Source organism: Heteronotia binoei, chromosome 4 (genome assembly GCF_032191835.1).
Source record: "Heteronotia binoei isolate CCM8104 ecotype False Entrance Well chromosome 4, APGP_CSIRO_Hbin_v1, whole genome shotgun sequence".
Lineage (NCBI taxonomy): Eukaryota > Metazoa > Chordata > Lepidosauria > Squamata > Gekkonidae > Heteronotia > Heteronotia binoei.
This window is the reverse complement of record NC_083226.1, coordinates 79,180,806-79,199,170: the sequence shown is the minus strand read 5'-3', so window position 1 is coordinate 79,199,170 and position 18,365 is coordinate 79,180,806. Positions and strand designations below refer to the sequence as shown.

Genomic DNA, 18,365 nt, shown 5'->3' with positions numbered 1-18,365 from the left:
TCCGGATGGAACCAGGCTGCTGGCACTTAAAATCAAAAAGGTGGCAGAGCAGTTTTTAAACTAAATCTTGGGGGAAAGCCGACAGGAGATGGAATGTCTCTGGTTTGGGAGGACTCGTCTCAAAGAGATGAAGGGTTGGCTTCTATTTTTCTACCGGGTAACGGATCAGAGTTGTCCACTGTGATGGTGACAAACAGTATGCACTGTCTGCCAGAGTCTCGAGGCGGCAGGAGGAAGGTGGTGGGCCTAGCTTGCCTGGGAAATTATAAATGTTTGTATGCAAATACTAGAAGTGTTCGAAGTAAAACTAGTGAGCTGGAATGTTTAGTGTTGGGGGAAAACATAGACATTGTGGGAATTTCAGAAACTTGGTGGAATGAGGAGAATCAGTGGGACACGGTGATTCCTGGATATAAGTTATATCGGAAGGATAGGGAGGGAAGGGTTGGAGGTGGGGTGGCTCTGTATGTCAGAGAGGATATACGGTCCAGTAAGACTGAGGTCAGAGAATTAGATTCCCTTTTTGAAATGCTTTGGGTTGAAATAGAGGGCCCAAAAGGAAATTTAACTATGGGAGTTTGTTATCGCCCACCAAATCAAAAGAGAGAGGACGATTATAATATGATGGAAGAATTAAAGATAGCGGCTAAAAGTAAAAACTGTGTCGTAATAGGTGATTTTAACTACCTGCAGATTGATTGGGTCAATATGTGTTCTGGTCGAGAGAAAGAGATTGAGTTTCTTGATGCTCTCAATGACTGTGCTATGGAGCAGATGGTCACAGACCCTACCAGGGGTGGGGCGATCCTGGATCTGGTCCTAAGTAATGCCCAAGACTTGGTGAGAGATGTAAAAGTGATTGCGCCGCTTGGGAACAGTGACCATAATGTTATTGATTTCACCGTTTGTATAAATAGGGAGTTGCCCAAAAAGACCGTCATAACCACATTTAACTTTAAAAGGGGTAAATTCTCTGAGATGAGGAGGCATGTGAGGAGGAAACTGAAAGGTAAATACGGTCAAAACCCTTGGGGAAGCTTGGAGACTATTTAAAACTATAATCTTAGAAGCTCAGATAAAATACATACCACAAGTTAGGAAAGGCACAAACAGGTATAAGAAGAGGCCAGCATGGTTAACAAACAAAGTAATGGAAGCTGTAAAAGGTAAGAAGGACTCCTTTAAGCGGTGGAAAACCAGTCCAAGTGAGATTAATAAAAGGGAACACAGGCAGTGGCAAATCAAATGCAAGACTGTGATCAGGCAGGCAAAAAGGGACTATGAGGAGCATATTGCAAAAAACATAAAGACCAACAATAAAAATGTCTTCAAATATATTAGAAGTAGGAAACCAGCCAGGGAGGCAGTGGGGCCCTTGGATGACCATGGGGTAAAAGGATTACTGAAGGAGGATGGGGAAATGGCTGAGAAGCTGACTGCATTTTTTGCCTCTGTCTTCACCGTGGAAGATGAGAAGTGTTTGCCCTCCCCAGAACCACTAATATTGGAAGGGGTGTTGAAAGACCTGAGTCAGATTGAGGTGACAAAAGAGGAGGTCCTACAACTAATAGACAAATTAAAAACTAATAAGTCACCGGGTCCGGATGGCATACATCCGAGAGTTCTGAAAGAACTCAAAGTTGAACTTGTGGATCTTCTAACAAAAATATGTAATCTTTCATTGAAATCTGCCTCTGTTCCTGAGGACTGGAAGGTAGCAAATGTCACCCCCATCTTTAAAAAGGGTTCCATAGGAGATCCGGGAAATTACAGGCCAGTCAGTCTGACTTCAATACCGGGAAAGTTGGTAGAAAGCATTATCAAGGACAGAATGAGTAGGCACATTGATGAACACGGGTTATTGAGGAAGACTCACATGGGTTCTGTAGGGGAAGATCTTGCCTCACTAACCTGTTACATTTCTTTGAGGGGGTGAACAAACATGTGGACAAAGGAGACCCGATAGATGTTGTTTACCTTGACTTCCAGAAAGCTTTTGATAAAGTTCCTCATCAAAGGCTCCTTAGAAAGCTTGAGAGTCATGGAATAAAAGGACAGGTCCTCTTGTGGATCAAAAACTGGCTGAGTAATAGGAAGCAGAGAGTGAGTATAAATGGGCAGTCTTCGCAGTGGAGGACAGTAAGCAGTGGGGTGCCGCAGGGCTCAGTACTGGGTCCCATGCTCTTTAACTTGTTCATAAATGATTTAGAGTTGGGAGTGAGCAGTGAAGTGGCCAAATTTGCGGATGACACTAAATTGTTCAGGGTGGTGAGAACCAGAGAGGATTGTGAGGCACTCCAAAGGGATCTGTTGAGGCTGGGTGAGTGGGCGTCAATGTGGCAGATGTGGTTCAATGTGGCCAAGTGCAAGTAATGCACATAGGGGCCAAGAATCCCAGCTACAAATACAACTTGATTGGGTGTGAACTGGCAGAGACTGACCATGAGAGAGATCTTGGGGTCGTGGTAGATAATTCACTGAAAATGTCAAGACAGTGTGCGTTTGCAATAACAAAGGCCAACGCCATGCTGGGAATTATTAGGAAGAGAATTGAAAACCAATCAGCCAGTATCATAATGCCCCTGTATAAATCGATGGTGCGGTCTCATTTGGAGTACTGTGTGCAGTTCTGGTCGCCACACCTCAAAAAGGATATTATAGCATTGGAGAAAGTTCAGAAAAGGGCAACTAGAATGATTAAAGGGCTGGAACACCTTCCCTATGAAGAAAGGTTGAAACGCTTAGGGCTCTTTAGCTTGGAGAAACGTCGACTGAGGGGTGACATGATAGAGGTTTACAAGATAATGCATGGTATGGAGAAGGTAGAGAAAGAAGTACTTTTCTCCCTTTCTCACAATACAAGAACTCGTGGGCATTCGATGAAATTGCTGAGCAGACAGGTTAAAACGGATAAAAGAAGTACTTCTTCACCCAAAGGGTGATTAACATGTGGAATTCACTGCCACAGGAGGTGGTGGCGGCCACAAGCATGGCCACCTTCAAGAGGGGGTTAGATAAAAATATGGAGCAGAGGTCCATCAGTGGCTATTAACCACAGTGTGTGTGTGTGTGTGTGTATGTATGTATATATATATATATATATTTGGCCACTGTGTGACACAGAATGTTGGACTGAATGGGCCATTGGCCTGATCTAACATGGCTTCTCTTATGTTCTTATGTTCTCTCCCCACACACACACACACCATAGCAACCACCCTTTGCATTGACTTTCACCTTCATGGCACACAGAGGTGTTCAGGAGTTTGAAACAAGCAAAGGAGTGGCTTTTAACTCTTTGAACGTAATAAACCATATTTTGTAGTACAGGGAGCAATCCTGACAACTTGCTTCAAAAGTTACTCTTCTGCTTCCCTTGCTCATGTGGTGTGGCTAGGGCACCTACCAAACTCTCATGGAGTTACTTTGGGAAGCCTCTGTTGGAACTCTGGGGGATATCTGACCTTCTCTCCTTCAGAATCTACATTTGGAGGCTGGGCAGGGGGGTTGTGAGCATAGGGGGGTTCTTGCCTTGATTCCAGTGTCTGAATGGGGAGAGTTTGCCCAAGTGAAGTTTCCCTGTGTGTTGGGTGTCACTGGTTTGTTCCTGAGCTGTTCCATAGACTCCTGTAGCTGCAGCTGTCTTTTCCAGAGAGACCTTTTTGGGGAGTCCATAACTGAGATCTTAGGAATTTACTGTACCCCAAACTTGGAGAAATTGTAGAGGAGTGGGCAACAGAGTGAGGTTCCTTGTGCATTTGATGTGCATGGTATGCAGGGGATCCATTCTATACAGTTTTGAACTTGTGCTTGACATTTCCCCCAAAAGCATTTTCCTGGATTGACCTTAATTCTGTTGGGTTTACAGTGGCACTGGGTTCTGTTGGGCTTGCAAAAATGCACCCTACCTTCAGTTTCTGCTGCAGAGATTCTTGGGGACTTGGATTCTGCTTTGTGGGCCTTCTGTTGCTCTTGCTTTTTTTTTGTTATTTCCCCCCTCCCCTGGGAACAATGGAGGATAGGGGCACCTTCCATATGGGGGCCTGTAATTTGAACCTTGTAAATCCAATCCTCATCAAACTTGGAGGGCAGGTAGAGGAGAATTAGCCAGAAATCTCCAGCAAGTTTGGTGTCTCTAGCCTGCTTGTGGGGTGGGGGGAATGCTGTATCGCAAGGGTGTCAAACCCACATGCTAGAACCATCCCACCCAGGGCTTTAATCAGGCCCACGGGGCTCTTTTCTCCCCCTCTCATCCTCACCCTTTGAAGCTCCGAGGAAGTTCCCAGCTCCTCCTTCCTTTTCTCCGCAGGCTGAAACAGGAAGCAATTCTGGGCTCACAAAGCTGCAAATAAAAAAATCTGGTTTATATTTTTAGTTTCTTCTGTGATCTTTACATCAGTAAATTTTTAAAATTGCATTGCCAAATCCCACTATACCCCACCTTTCCATCTTAAAACATAGAGTGTTAAGCATGTTTGCATTTTAAGTAAAAATATAATATCTTTGTGTTTCTCTGTATCCTTTATAAAGTTTAGCTCTCCACTATCTGGCATTACATTTTATGATATGTGTAGCCTGGCCCCACAAAGTCCCATTTATTTAAGATTCAACCCTTGTAGCAAATGAGTTCAACACTCTTGTTCTACCGCATCACAAATCTCATAAACCAAACTGGGCACACCACAAACCATGAACCAAACCACATTTTCCTGGTTCATTACAACTTAGTACATTCCTGATTGTCTGCCATGTAGTAAACATATCTGTATACACATATATGCAGTGTTTGTAAGTGAATTGATTGAGGCATTTTGAATGTGCAGTTGCAAAGCTGATATTGGTAGTTCGGCTTTTTGAGATGAAAGTCTGAGAAAACTGTTGGCAGAGGTTTAGCTAGTCACTTCTTGGAACTGTCAAGTGAGTATCATCTCTTCACCAGGATCTACTTTTTGTAACCCTAAATCTAAAGGGGTATATAAGTAATGTTTTTTCTACATAGACTTTATTGCTGTTTGACAGGATTTATCTTCTTAATACAGAAGTTTGATCTGCAATATACAGATATTTAGATGATGTCAGTTGGTCTTGTATGAACCCTTTTTAAAAAAAAAACATATTCTCCATTATCACTTCTACAATGACATTTGAAGTTCTTATTCTTCTAATATTTTCAGTCAACTCAGTTTCTCTTATTTTGGGGCTCAAAGATTTCGTAGTATGGCAGGATCTTCCAGCGTCTTTATTTTCTACTATGACAGAAGGCTAGAATACACAATATTTGTGACTTCAGCAGGGACATGAGTGCCTGACCCAACTCCTAGTCACGTGTAGAATTGGTGCAACTCACCTTGAAAACATTGTGTTGATCGATGAAACTTCAAATCCAGGGTGGGGTGGGGTGGCCTTCAGGTTTCCTTTCCCTGCTGTTTTTACTAGTAGAAATGGCAATGGTGGTGGTGGTGGGGTCTGTTATTCCTTTTTTCGGACTCTACATGTTCAAGGAAGGAGTAAACACCCCCACCCCTTCGCTGTTAACATAAGAACATAAGAGTAGCCATGTTAGATCAGGCCAATGGCCCATCCAGTCCAACACTCTGTGTCACACAGTGGCAAAAAAAAATTATATATACACACACACTGTGGCTAATAGCCACTGATGGACCTCTGCTCCATATTTTTATCTAAACCCCTCTTGAAGCTGGCTATGCTTGTGGCCGCCACCACCTCCTGTGGCAGTGAATTCCACATGTTAATCACCCTTTGGGTGAAGAAGTACTTCCTTTTATCCGTTTTAACCTGTCTGCTCAGCAATTTCATCGAATGCCCATGAGTTCTTGTATTGTGAGAAAGGGAGAAAAACACTTCTTTCTCTACTTTCTCCATCCCATGCATTATCTTGTAAACCTCTATCATGTCATTCTGCAGTCAACGTTTCTCCAAGCTAAAGAGGCCTAAGCGTTTCAACCTTTCTTCATAGGGAAAGTGTTCCAGCCCTTTAATCATTCTAGTTGCCCTTTTCTGGACTTTCTCCAATGCTATAATATCCTTTTTGAGGTGCGGCGACCAGAACTGCACACAGTACTCCAAATGAGACCGCACCATCGATTTATACAGGTGCCCACGAGTTCTTGTATTGTGAGAAAGGGAGAAAAGTATTTCTTTCTCTACTTTCTCCATCCCATGCATTATCTTGTAAACCTCTATCATGTCTGCAGTTCACACCCCATCAACTTGTATTTGTAGCTTTTGAGGGCAACTAGAATGATTAAAGGGCTGGAACACTTTCCCTACGAAGAAAGGTTGAAACGCTTGGGACTCTTTAGCTTGGAGAAACGTCGACTGCGGGGTGACATGATAGAGGTTTACAAGATAATGCATGGTATGGAGAAAGTAGAGAAAGAAGTACCGTACTTTTCTCCCTTTCTCACAATACAAGAACTCGTGGGCATTCGATGAAATTGCTGAGCAGACAGGTTAAAATGGAACCACTGTTATTTTCAGTGACAAAAATGGTTCAGGAGGGAAGCATGAAACCTGTCCTCAGCAGTATTTGAAGCTGGCCCCAATCATTTCAAGATGAGTTTCACCTATCTGGCATGTGACAATTAGATTGAGCACTGGTGTCCCAGCTTGTGTCATATGTATTGTGCATTTTGGCCCTGAGGGACCTGGCTAAAGATTCTAATTTGAAGGGAGAGTGCCCATGGGGTAATAAGTGCTGGATAATTTCTCAGTGAAACATGATGGCATTTTCTGGATTTTGATTACAGCCTTATTTCTTGGGCATACATAAGATTAGAAAAGGTGGTTTTGTAAGTGAGAAAAATTGATCTTTTATGTGACCCAAATGGGCAAAAACACCCCACCAAATCCCTTCTAATTATTACACAAGTGTAACAGTTACACATTATCAACTGTGTCAGAAGAGCAATGGAAATAAAGGTCTGAGCACGGTCTGAGATGCTGCTTAAAATTCATACTTCCTTGTACTAAAGCATGACTCAGTCCCTACTGCTCTGCCCAGTTTCAAGTGTTAGTGCCAGGCACTCTTTCCCATTTTTTTCTATTGCTGGAACCTGTCCTGTTCCTTCCCTTCCTTTTTAAAGGAAAGAAATAATGGGGATATGTAGCAAACAGGTCAGCACACAATTGATACAAGTCTAGTCTTGTGGCAGCCAGAATCTATAAAATAGTTTTTTAGAAGGTGCCAGTTCAATTACTGCAATGTAAGCACAGCCTTGGGAAAGATCAGACTACTTATCTTAATGTAAACTAGGAGTAATCTGCATTGCATGTTGTATTGTTATGACTATCATAGATTATATACCAGTCCATTGTTCTGTTGTACTGCTTACACATCAGTAAATTATTAAGTCTGTATTCTCTGCAATAGCTTGTCTTTTACAAGCCATATGTCTTAAAAGTGTGAGGTACTAATTATGGGCAGGGTGTGAAAACATTCTCCTTCAGGTGTATCCTGAATAGTCTGGCTTTGCAGCTGCAATGGAACATCATATACAATGATTAATCACATGTCTATGTAACTGTAAATTACCCTAGTACATGTAAAGCCCCCAAAAGCTGACTTTGTGGGCGAGAGGGAGCATAGGAAGGGATTTTTAAACAAATGAACAGTGCAGTGAATGGGCTAAAGCTTATTATACATCATATCTTGAAAATCAGAAATGATGCGTTAAGATTATGACAAAAGTCAAGTGGTAATACTTTCAATATATAAGGAGTAATTGGGTGAATGTACCTTAATAAGCAGATCAGAATTTACATTGTATACCAAAGTTTAGTTTCAAATATCTTTTTCCAGCTTAGAGAATCAGGAATGTAGCTCAGGTGCATGTGCCTACTTTTCCATATACATGCACCATATGCCATCCTCTGAAGCAGACTTGTAAAATCATGGGTTTGATTCTGCAGAAGCAAGGATTATGGAACTTTTCAGCATTCTCCTCCCACACAGTTTATTCCTGGGGTTGTGGGATCTGTACTTATAATGATATGAGTGGGAAAGGGACAGAATCACTTGTCTCTTCCATTAATGCAACTCCCACTGATGAACGAGGTAGAGTGGGCGATTTCACCCCTTCCCCCTCCACTGGAGCCTCCTGTCCCTCATGGATAATTATTCCTGGAGTCATGGGACCACATAGTCCAGACTTTCCTGGAGCTGGAAGGGACTGCTGGGAGAAATGGGAATGTAGGAAAGATACGTGATTATCAGCACCTTCTGCTGATGGACTGCAGGATCCAACCCCATAGCTGGGGCTTAGTCCTAACAAAGGTGCCTCTAATGAAAGCTGGAAGAGAGGGGAAGCATGTGAACTTACACCATCGGTTGTAGTATAACCTGAATGGAATCTTCATCATTGATCATTTTGAGAGTAATATCAGTCTGTTTCTTTTTCATTCTTTTTCCAGAATTTTAAACTAGAGAATATTACTTACTGGTAATTACTCCTAGAAACAGCAAATGTAGTGCTTTTTCAGTTATGAACCTTGGAGTTCTGTATATAAAGAGATATCCAGCAGCTTATGCATAAGGCATATAGAGCCTGGTAAGGCTTGCAATTTGCAGGTGTTTCCCAGCTTAAAGCAGCTGCTGTTGGAGGGATTGAGGACAGGTGAGCTGTGGGCCTCATCCCTCATTCAAAGGAAAGGGCCTGTCCTCCAACACACCCTCCCTTTCTCTGCAGCCTCTGTGCTCTTATCACATCATAGGGCAGCTGCCAGAAAGGAGAGAAAGCTGGCTGCAGTGAAGAAAGAAAAAAAGCACCACAATAGTCACTCCCAAAAAGAGCAAACTGGCCATGGGGGTGGGGGAGAGTGGTTTTGCTCTTATTTCTCCACAGCCAGGTAGTAATCCTCCAGGCATGTATCTCACCTGATCTGCAGTGCCTCATGCTGACAAAAGAGCAAGAAGGCAGAAAGGAAAGTCCTTTATCTCACTGCAGATACACAAACATCGGCCTAAGGTTTTACAGTGGTGGGAGGAAACAACCCGATGTGTACAGACATGCATGTAGAAGATATAGTTCCATATCTACTAGTTATATTATTGTGTGTTTGGTGGAGAGGTGCGCAGAGCATATAATAGTAATGTGGGTTGTCTGGTTGATGGTTATTGTAAATGTGGTTCTCCTTGTGCTGCAGTGTGCTAGACAAAAGGCAATGGGGTGGTAGAATGAGACTGAGTTTGAACTCTGTTTGGAAATACTCATAACTATGAAAACTGGGGTAAGTCAGAGTTTTTAGAAAGCAAAGAGGGTGTGCTGCTTCCTCAACCTGTGCTTTAGTACAGTACCACACAACCAGGAATAGCAGGTGTTCTTGGGAAAAGTTTATGTCTTTTGTTTGGAAGAGGTGGTGGTGGTCCTGCTTCCTCTCTACAATTTCAAAGAGGCTTTAATGTGAGAATTAAATGTTGTGGGAAAAAGGACTAGTACAGGTTCCACCTGACACACTCCATTGTTACCCAGGCAACATTTTGCAGCAGCTCTGAAAAAGACACTCATTTGGCAGAGAAGCTCCCTTGTTATCACCAGGCACTATGATTGGTCATGGCATGGAAGTTTTGTCCACACTGGGCAATCTGTGCAACAGCTACTCTGTTCACATGGCTACCCCAGTGAGATGTTTCTCAGTGATCATAATGTGCAGACTAGCTATGTAGCATATCCTATTTCAGATGTTTCTGAAAATGGGACCTTAAGTTGTTGAGATATATCTTTCAAGAGTGCTTAAGTAACTCCTCCCTCTTTCTCTTGAAAATGGCTGGAAACCTCATACTGCAAATGAAAGACTCATGCCTTGTTGCTACAGTTAGCAGTTTAGGGAACAAGATAATATGTTCAGACGATGAGTGGCTGGATTTAAAAGAAACGTGGCGAATGGGAGCAAATACACAGTAAGTGCTAACCTGTTAATTAAATAGTAACGCAGTCTTCTGTCATTTTAGGAGTAATGTCTTTTTTTAGTCACAATACAATTTTAAAAAGACCTTTAAAAAGAAAAAGTCTCTTATTGACTTTTGCCATTGTTAGCTGCATTTGGCTGTCTGGAGATAAACTGGGAGCCAAAGAAAATAACAGCTTCAAGTATATATGTTAAAACAATTTTCCTTACTTTCTTTCTACTTTCCCCCCTACAGTCTGATGCCTCAGAGGGAAAGAAGGAAAAGGGATGCTTTACAACAAATGCACTTATGGTACTTTGATTCCACTGCTTTCTTTTTCTTAACTGAAACACTTCTTTTAACATTTCTCACCTGGGTGGCAAAGTCTTTGCTTCTTTTACTGCTGACATTACATTATTTGCAATATTTGCCACTGGGGGGTGGTTGCCTGCTTAGTTTGAATTAGTATTGCATAAATTACTGTGTTTTGATAATTGTATCTAATATTTTATATAAATGTATTTTATCATTTCAGCAGCGCTCCTGATCCAAGGACCAGAATGGTGTTGCGTTAAGCAATTTGAACGGAAGAGGACATGGAGGGAGGGAAAAGGGGAGTTACTGCTGTCAAATTAAAAATCAAAGGAAGAAACTTTTTAAACAAAAAAAGTGGTCTATTTTAACAATCAGGTGGAAAAATTTCTAAGCTTTTCGAAGAAGACTCTTATGGGAAAAACTTGGATTACTCCATAACTGTGAAGGTTTTGACTTTTTGATGCCAGCATTCTCAAATGTAAAGATAAAGAATGGCTTGTAAATTTTTAACCTTGGATCTAATGACCCCTCTCAGAAAGAGAGTTTTCTTTTCTGTATGATACACGTGTACAAAATGTGAAGGCAATCACTTATGTCTACCATGAGGGAATTGGGGAGACCAGAACTGTTGGATAGCTTTCTCTTGTCACTGCACTGTGATTCTTCTTCACTTGGGGAGAGAGAGAGCGCACACTTAAGATGGATTAACATGCCATTTTTGCTCATTACTTGAGAGCTTCCTCCTCTTCCTCTTTTCGAGGATCCTAATTTTTAGGATTTTTTTTTTCAAGATGTGGTTAATTTCTCTACTGTCCACAGAGTGCTTTATTTTCATCATTTTGCCAGCTTTTCCAAGGTCCAGTACTGCCTGAAGTTATGCTTACACAAAATCAGTAAGAATTAAGCATGAACTTGGCATATTAAAGCCACTGTTGAATAGCTATCATATTCATGTATTGGAGATACAATAATAAGTAGAACAATCATGGTAAAGGGATTGGAAATAGCAAATGTGATACAACACAGTAACTGAGCAGGCCTTTTAATGTGTAGACAGATATCCATTCTCTGACTCATAGGAAGACTGGGAAGACATGTAGCAGCTATCTTCCTAAGACTTGGGAGAAAAGGTAAAATAGCCATTGTAATTTTTATTCAATAGTGCTCCTCAGCATTAGTCTGGAAGAGTTGTACACAGTAGCCTTTTGTTGGTTCTCTATTCCACATGCGGCTGCTGTACAGCATAAAAAGTTAACAGTGAACCACACCCCCTATTACCATTTCTGGCTTTAAAGAGGCAAGAGACACAGCTGCAAAAAAGCAGCATGGTGTTCTTTCTGGCAGGGTTTAGTAGCACTATAGTCTTCTCAACCTCAAAGAGATGAGAGTTGCAGTACTATGCAGCTGCAAGAATGCTTTCTGTCTTTTGACCAGTGCTCCTTCTACACTAAAAGAGCAACAGAAAAAAAATTATATGCAGCTGCTAGAAGGCAATATAAGCCCTTAATCTGGTCTGTTCAGGGAAGTCGCTGTTATCTCTGGGTAGGTGAGTAGCTAGTTGAATTTCTGAATTTAACCTTATAGCTATCTAGACCTTATAGCTATCTCTTTATCTTATAGCTTAACCTTATAGCTATCTATCTGTCTATCACTGAAAATGTCAAGACAGTGTGGGACTGCAATAAAAAAGGCCAACGCTTTGCTGGGAATTATTAGGAAGGGAATTGAAAACAAATCAGACAGTATCATAATGCCCCTGTATAAATCAATGATGTGGCCTCATTGGGAATACTGTGTACAATTCTGTGTACAAAAAAGATATAGCATTGGAAAAAGTGGAGAAAAGGGCAACTAGAATGATTAAAGGGTAGGAGCATTTTCCCTATGAAGTAAGGTTAAAATGCTTTGGGGCTCTTTAGCTTGGAGAAACAACTGAGGAGGTAACATGATATTTACAAGATTATGCATGGGATAATGCATAAGGTAGAGAGAGAACTTTTCTCACAATATTAGCTCATGGACATTCAATGAAATTGCTGAGCAGTCGAGTTAGAACTGATAAAAGGAAGTACTTTTTCACCCAGAGGGTGATTAACGCATGGAATTCACTACCACAGGAGGTGGCGGTGGCTGCAAGCATAGACTTCAAGATGGGATTGAATAAATATATGTAGCAGAGGTCCATCAGTGGCTATTAGCCACAGTATATTGTTGGAATTCTCTGTCTGGGGCAGTGATGCTCTGTATTCTTGGTGCTTGGGTGGGGCCACAGTGGAAGGGCTTCTAGTGTCCTGGCCCTATTGATGGACCTCATGATGGTGCCTGGGTTTTTTTGGCCAATGTGTGACACAGAGTGTTGAACTGGATGGGCTATTGGCCTGATCCAACATGACTTTTCTTATGTAGATCTTACATTTTTTTAAAAAAAGCCCTGAACCCCTCAAGGCGGGGAGGGGTCTGTTATCTCTTGGGCAATTTAAGCAAGTTGCTTGTTTTAGTTTGGAAAAGGTTGAAATTTTAGCATCAGGCAGCAGTTGCTAAGAGCTGGACTGGATTGTCTTTTCAGAAATACTGTTCTATATGAAAACAGAAAATGCACTCTTCCTTGTATGTGAAACCCTTGTTCCTAATGTTCCCAAGTAGGGGTCAATCAACTTTGTTGCCTTATCTCACCCCCAACATTGTTGAACAAAATTATTATTCTTGATTTCCTGTGTTACATTTCCTATAGATATGGGCTTTTATTTAAGAATTCAAACATCCTGTGCGTGGACTGTGTAATGTACACACTTGGCCAGATAGTTTTTGTATATGGAGTAAAATTAGAACGTATAGAACAATCCCATTTAAATAGAGGGTAGTTAGCAAATTCTCATGCATAAATAACTGAATATATGGTAATTGGTAAGAATTGAGTTTGACTTCTCATGCAATCGGTGGTGTTTAGGGTATTCCTGCATGTTGTGGAGGATTTAGGAACATGTTTGAAAGTGCACATTATATTCATGAGAAACATGGTTCAGTCTTGTAGGGTCTTGCTGTTGTCATGTTGAACTATAGAGGTGAACATATTCAGCATTCTCTCACAGTTGAGCATTACCAAAGAAGGCAGTTCATCATGTTTCACTGATGTCTGTATTACTACCGCGTTCCTCCTAAAGGAACTCGTAAAATGCTACCTGGTGACTGGTAAACATTGTTTCCAAGTAAATATTTTTAGATCTGCTCTATATTCTTTCCAGCATGTAAAGTGTGGGTGTTGTATGCATATGCTGGTGTCTGAGGAACTCAGCTAGGCTAAGATTAACAGATGTGTGTCTCCCCACATGTGATAATCATACTTTTATGTTTTACTGTGTAAAAGGGCATCCTTTTTGGCTCATGTGCCAGAAGTATACCTTATTTGCCTGTTGAGATGTTGGTATGCTGGCAAAAAGGAGTAGAGGATAGAGATGAAGATTGAACATGGCCAGAATCCTGACAGCAAGTCAAGCTCTAAGTAGCTCTGCCAGTACATGTGATAGTGGGCATAAGCCATACCATATTGAGCAAGATGGTCTGGCACACAACCCAGTGAGTTAACTACTGCTATTCTAGGATATTAGTTGAAGTCATAATAGCACAACACTTGTTTTTCTTCCAGAATACCTGTAAGGGTTAAGGTATTGTAAAATAATGTCTTTATTTGCATTTAAAACTGGGCCCTGTAAAAATAAGCACTGCTTATCCTGTATGAGATTACTCGGCCTCTCCAAGAAAGCCCTGAGAGGCCTTCCAATTTTTTTCCCCCTGCTTCTATTTCTGTCTTAGTTACCTCCGTTTTACAGGACCTGAATAGTTCTGGTTTTTCCTCACGTTTCAGAGATATATTCATGTTTACTCAGAAGTCAGTCACACTTTACCCATTTGGGTTTAGCCACAGGTACATGGGCATAGGTCTCCAAAAGTTAACAATTGTTTTAGGTTAAAAAGAAAATGACTGCTACAAAGAAAAGTGTATTCCCAGCTAACCAAGTAGGAAATAGGGAGAAGACCTAACCTGGATAGCCCAGGCACACCTGATCTTGTCAGATCTTGAAAACTAAGAAGGGCTGGGGGAGAGGGGCAGGTATGAGAAAGCCACCTCTCAGAACCTCCAAGCCCAGTAGAAATCGCCAGGAGTCAACCATGATGTCCAGGCATGCATGCATGCACACAAAATCTTTTAAAAGTAGGAAATGGGGCTTTCATTTTAAATTCAAATATATTTAAAATTTCTTCTAGAAACCAGTGATCACAGTACAAAAAATAAGCTTTCAGAAATTTAGTTTTATAACCATTGTTTCTTTAATCAGTCATCTCTATGACATTAAAATCTAAAGAAACGTTTGTAATTTACAGGACTTGTTTGCAGTTCAGTATAGTTTTTACATAAAATACCCCTAAATTTTCCCCTACAAGTAGACGACATAAATGTACGTTCGCATGTCACTGATCAGGAGTTTAAGCTGCTTTGTTTATAGTTACACACCCAGATCAGAGGCATTAAATTTGTCCTATTCTGACTACTAAAGGACAAAAATATAGGTTGCTTTTAAGGACCTACTCAGATTTAGGAAAATACGCATGCTGGTCTCCATCTTTATAGGAAGGCTGGACATTCCTTAACATGTAGGGTCCAGTTAAAGGGTCAGTAATGCAGCACTACTAATAATGTTCTTCTCTTGAGCAGGTAATTTATATGGCTATAACCAAAGTTGTATATACTGGGTGTTTCCGAAAGATTGTATGCATTTTCACAAATTCTTTAAAGTGTCTAAATAACTAAAGATTGTAGCAGGGCCAAACACCAAATACTGTAGCATGAAACGTTAATGACTGAAAAGCTAGCCAGCCTTCCTCACACCATTTCTCTCTAAATTTGCAAATTTTACATACTAAATTCAAGACCAGTAGCCCAAATGTTACCATTTTGTCCAGCTGAGGGTTGAACATAGACTGCAGTCAGACTGGAAAGTTGGTTGGTATTGGCATGCTACTAATCTCTCAATTTCATTTGGGAATGGAGAATCTCAGTCAGACAACACCGAGGCACCTTAGCTCGCAGAGCCTGCGGTCTAGCATTCACAGTGCTACAGCAACTCAACCATGCAGCACAGTTCAGCTTGGTTTTTTAAAAAAAATTTCTGGCGCATGCACATGGTGCTGGGGGGGGGGCGCGGAACCCACCTGGAATGGATTGGAGGGTTCAGACTTCCCATCTGTTTTGTGTGCACTCCCTTGCATTCAGACATCCAGAAACGTGAGGTGAATGTTCAGACATCCATAAACTCTGGACTTTCTCCAGTGGTTATTTACTCTGCATCCAACTCATCATACAATGGGGTTAGTACAACTGGGGAATGGGTGCCAGATGTGGCTGTGTGAACAAGCCCATTTAATCCGTAAGGGAACAGTAACTATATTGAGCCAAACTGCCCGTCTGACTGCAGACCTAGTGTGCCAAATGAAAGAGTGGTAGCTGCAAGGTTGCAGAGGAGGTAGTGTTAAACAACACACTCATGTCTATAAAGTAAAAACCATAGGAACAAAGTACATATATACTAAGCATGTTCTAATGTTGGGCTGAATCTTTACAAAGCATGAGTGGGTACTCTCTAACAAATTACTATGGCGAACCAATTCCATTCCCCATGGCTCAGCATTAGAAATGTTATAAAAGAATTGGTAGAATATTGAAAACACAAATACTATAAGTATTTTGATTTTATAAGTAGCTATGTTATCACAGTAGCTTACTGCTAAGTAAGCAATGAATCCATGATGATCTCCTGCTATGACTTGTGATATATTTAGATTCTCCACTGTGAACAGCAACCAATCCTCCATAAATCACCATGATTTGATCACCAGGGTTTGGCAGTAGAGGGCTTCCTTACAGCTTGAATTCAAGGCAATTATGTCATTTCCAAATTGACATCCTCAGTTTCTGTAGTCCCTAATTCGCTACAACAGTGTCAAATTTCACATTGGCCTAAGAGTTAGTCATGAGGGGCCCCAGAAATAACTCAACCATTTTAACAGAACATACACATTTTGCTATACGGCTGTTATGTGTTGTTTGTTGTCATTTGATGTGTCTTTGACCATATTAAACATTGATGATGATTATGATGAACAGAACTTATAAACTTTTGAGGTTTAGAATGTGTTCTTAAACCAGACATGGTATTTTATTCTATCCTATTGCATGATACAGGTCTTTGTTCTTTTTGCCTACTGTACGCCTTCCCATTAAAACAAATGGCAAAAGAGCACTACTTCTGCAGCCTCCAGCTATTCAAATAAGTATATGATTGACTTAAGGCTGATCATTTGTATTCTGGTTTCTTCCATATGTGCCACAAGCATCAGCTTATTAAGTTAGAAAATAGGTGATTTTCCAGTGACTGAATATCCATTCAAAACATACACCATCCCATCTCCCAGCCTTGTAAACTAAAGAAGGGCTCGGCCTTCCTTTCTGTTGCAATTGTTCCTCTTAAAGTTTATTAAGTGAATGATTTCTGAAACAATGGGTTTTTATGCCTGCATACCAAATAGCATTATTCCAATCCAATAGGAGCTAGCACAATTACAGCATAATTGTCAAGGTATGTTATTTCCAAACATTCATTCACCTGTTCTGCCACTCAAGACAGCTGTGCTGTTTGAAGATTAGGCAAAAATAGAGCTTTTCAAGTTGCTACTTGTAGTCCCCCAAATGTATGTTGTACTGCAGTTGTGTATGTTCTGCCTCAAACGTTTACAGACCATTTGTTTAAAATATAGTAAAATCGATACTGCTTAACTTTTTAAAAAATTCTAGTATTTTTAAAAATCAGACTGGAAGTTTATTTTTCAGATGGTATTTTTCAGGTTGATTGTATACTGGAAACTTAATTTGATAGGTATTTCTTATTCTTCAGTGTAATTTGATTATATAGATATTGACTTGCAAAAAGCTGTATACAAATCAAATCTTATGCAGAAATAAATTGTTTGGGGTTTGAGAATGAACAATATGCCATCTAGAGAAAAAATGCAATTTTGGTTTACCAGCTCATTGATTCAGTCTCTGTTCCAAAAGCAGAATGAAGTAATTTTAGTAAAGCAGATGACTTTTTAATACAATAAAGTCAGCTTTTGGTTCATTAGTATACCAACAGAAGTGAACAGAGAATGCTTAAATTTATCTGTGGTTTTGAAATTATTCTTCAATAATGGTGAACAGTTAAAAGATGAAAAAGCGAGATCTTCAGTAATGTCAAGCAAGCTGGATAAATAAATCGGGTAGTTAAAGACGGAACACAAGGCAGATGAAAGCCTGAAGACATCAATTCTGCTTATGCACTGCAAAGGTAGCCCAGAGGATATACCAAGTTATGCCATTGGTCTACCAAAGTTAGCACTGCCTATTCTGATCGGCAGCTGCTCATCAGGATCCCAGGTGGAGAGCTATCACCATCTCCTACTTTATGGGAGATGCTCACCATGTGTTTTTAGATGGTGGGATTTTGCCCAGTAGGGCTTCTGACTGGCTGTGCAGATACTTAAAAACTGCCACAAACAAAGGATTTTCACTGTGACAGAAGACAAGTTGAGTATGTGCAAGAAAAATATTTTTAAACAATAAGGCCATTTTAAAAGATCAACAAAAGGCAAATCTGGACAGAAAGATCTTGTGTACTCATTTGCATATTAATAGTTCTAGGACCTTGCAGGGTACACCCACGTTCTCTACACTAGTCTACAAAAACTGTAAGGTTAAGGAATTCAGTGTTTTGATTCGCTCTTTGATTTGATTTAGCTGTGAAGTAATGCTGCTTTGGTTCTGATCTACATAGTGTGCCTGAACTGCTTCAGCTTGGTTTGACACTGATCTGCACACTGAAAATTAATAGGTCTAATTGCCAAACATCTGGGCCCTGGAAGGCTGCTACTCTTGAGTTAGGACTCTGGGGGCTAGCCAATATAGATGCAGCCAGTTTGAAATAGTTGTTTTTAAACTAATTCCCCAAGGCCAAAGGCTAGGAAAGCCTTTGGGAATGTACTCTAACTGCCTGCTTCCCCTTCTCCCACATAAGTGTTTATATCTTCAGTCAGCTGCAATTACTTGCAACTT

General features: G+C 40.7%; 1 protein-coding gene across 8 annotated transcripts in view; it reads left to right on the top strand.

Moving 5' to 3' along the window:
- CDC14B (cell division cycle 14B) overlaps positions 1-11,148 on the top strand; it is an 84,758-nt gene extending 73,610 nt beyond the window's left edge. For 2 of the 8 annotated variants that reach the window (XM_060235465.1, XM_060235472.1), the window contains exons 14-15: positions 10,163-10,219; positions 10,443-11,148. In XM_060235465.1, the coding sequence (XP_060091448.1) occupies positions 10,163-10,219; positions 10,443-10,482 (97 nt within the window). In that variant the 3' untranslated portion in view covers positions 10,483-11,148. Of the gene's footprint in view, positions 1-9,813; positions 9,920-10,162; positions 10,220-10,442 lie in introns of all 8 variants that reach the window. The other 6 variants (XM_060235471.1, XM_060235466.1, XR_009555262.1 and 3 more) reach the window with 5 other exon arrangements.
- Positions 11,149-18,365: the final 7,217 nt, after the last annotated feature.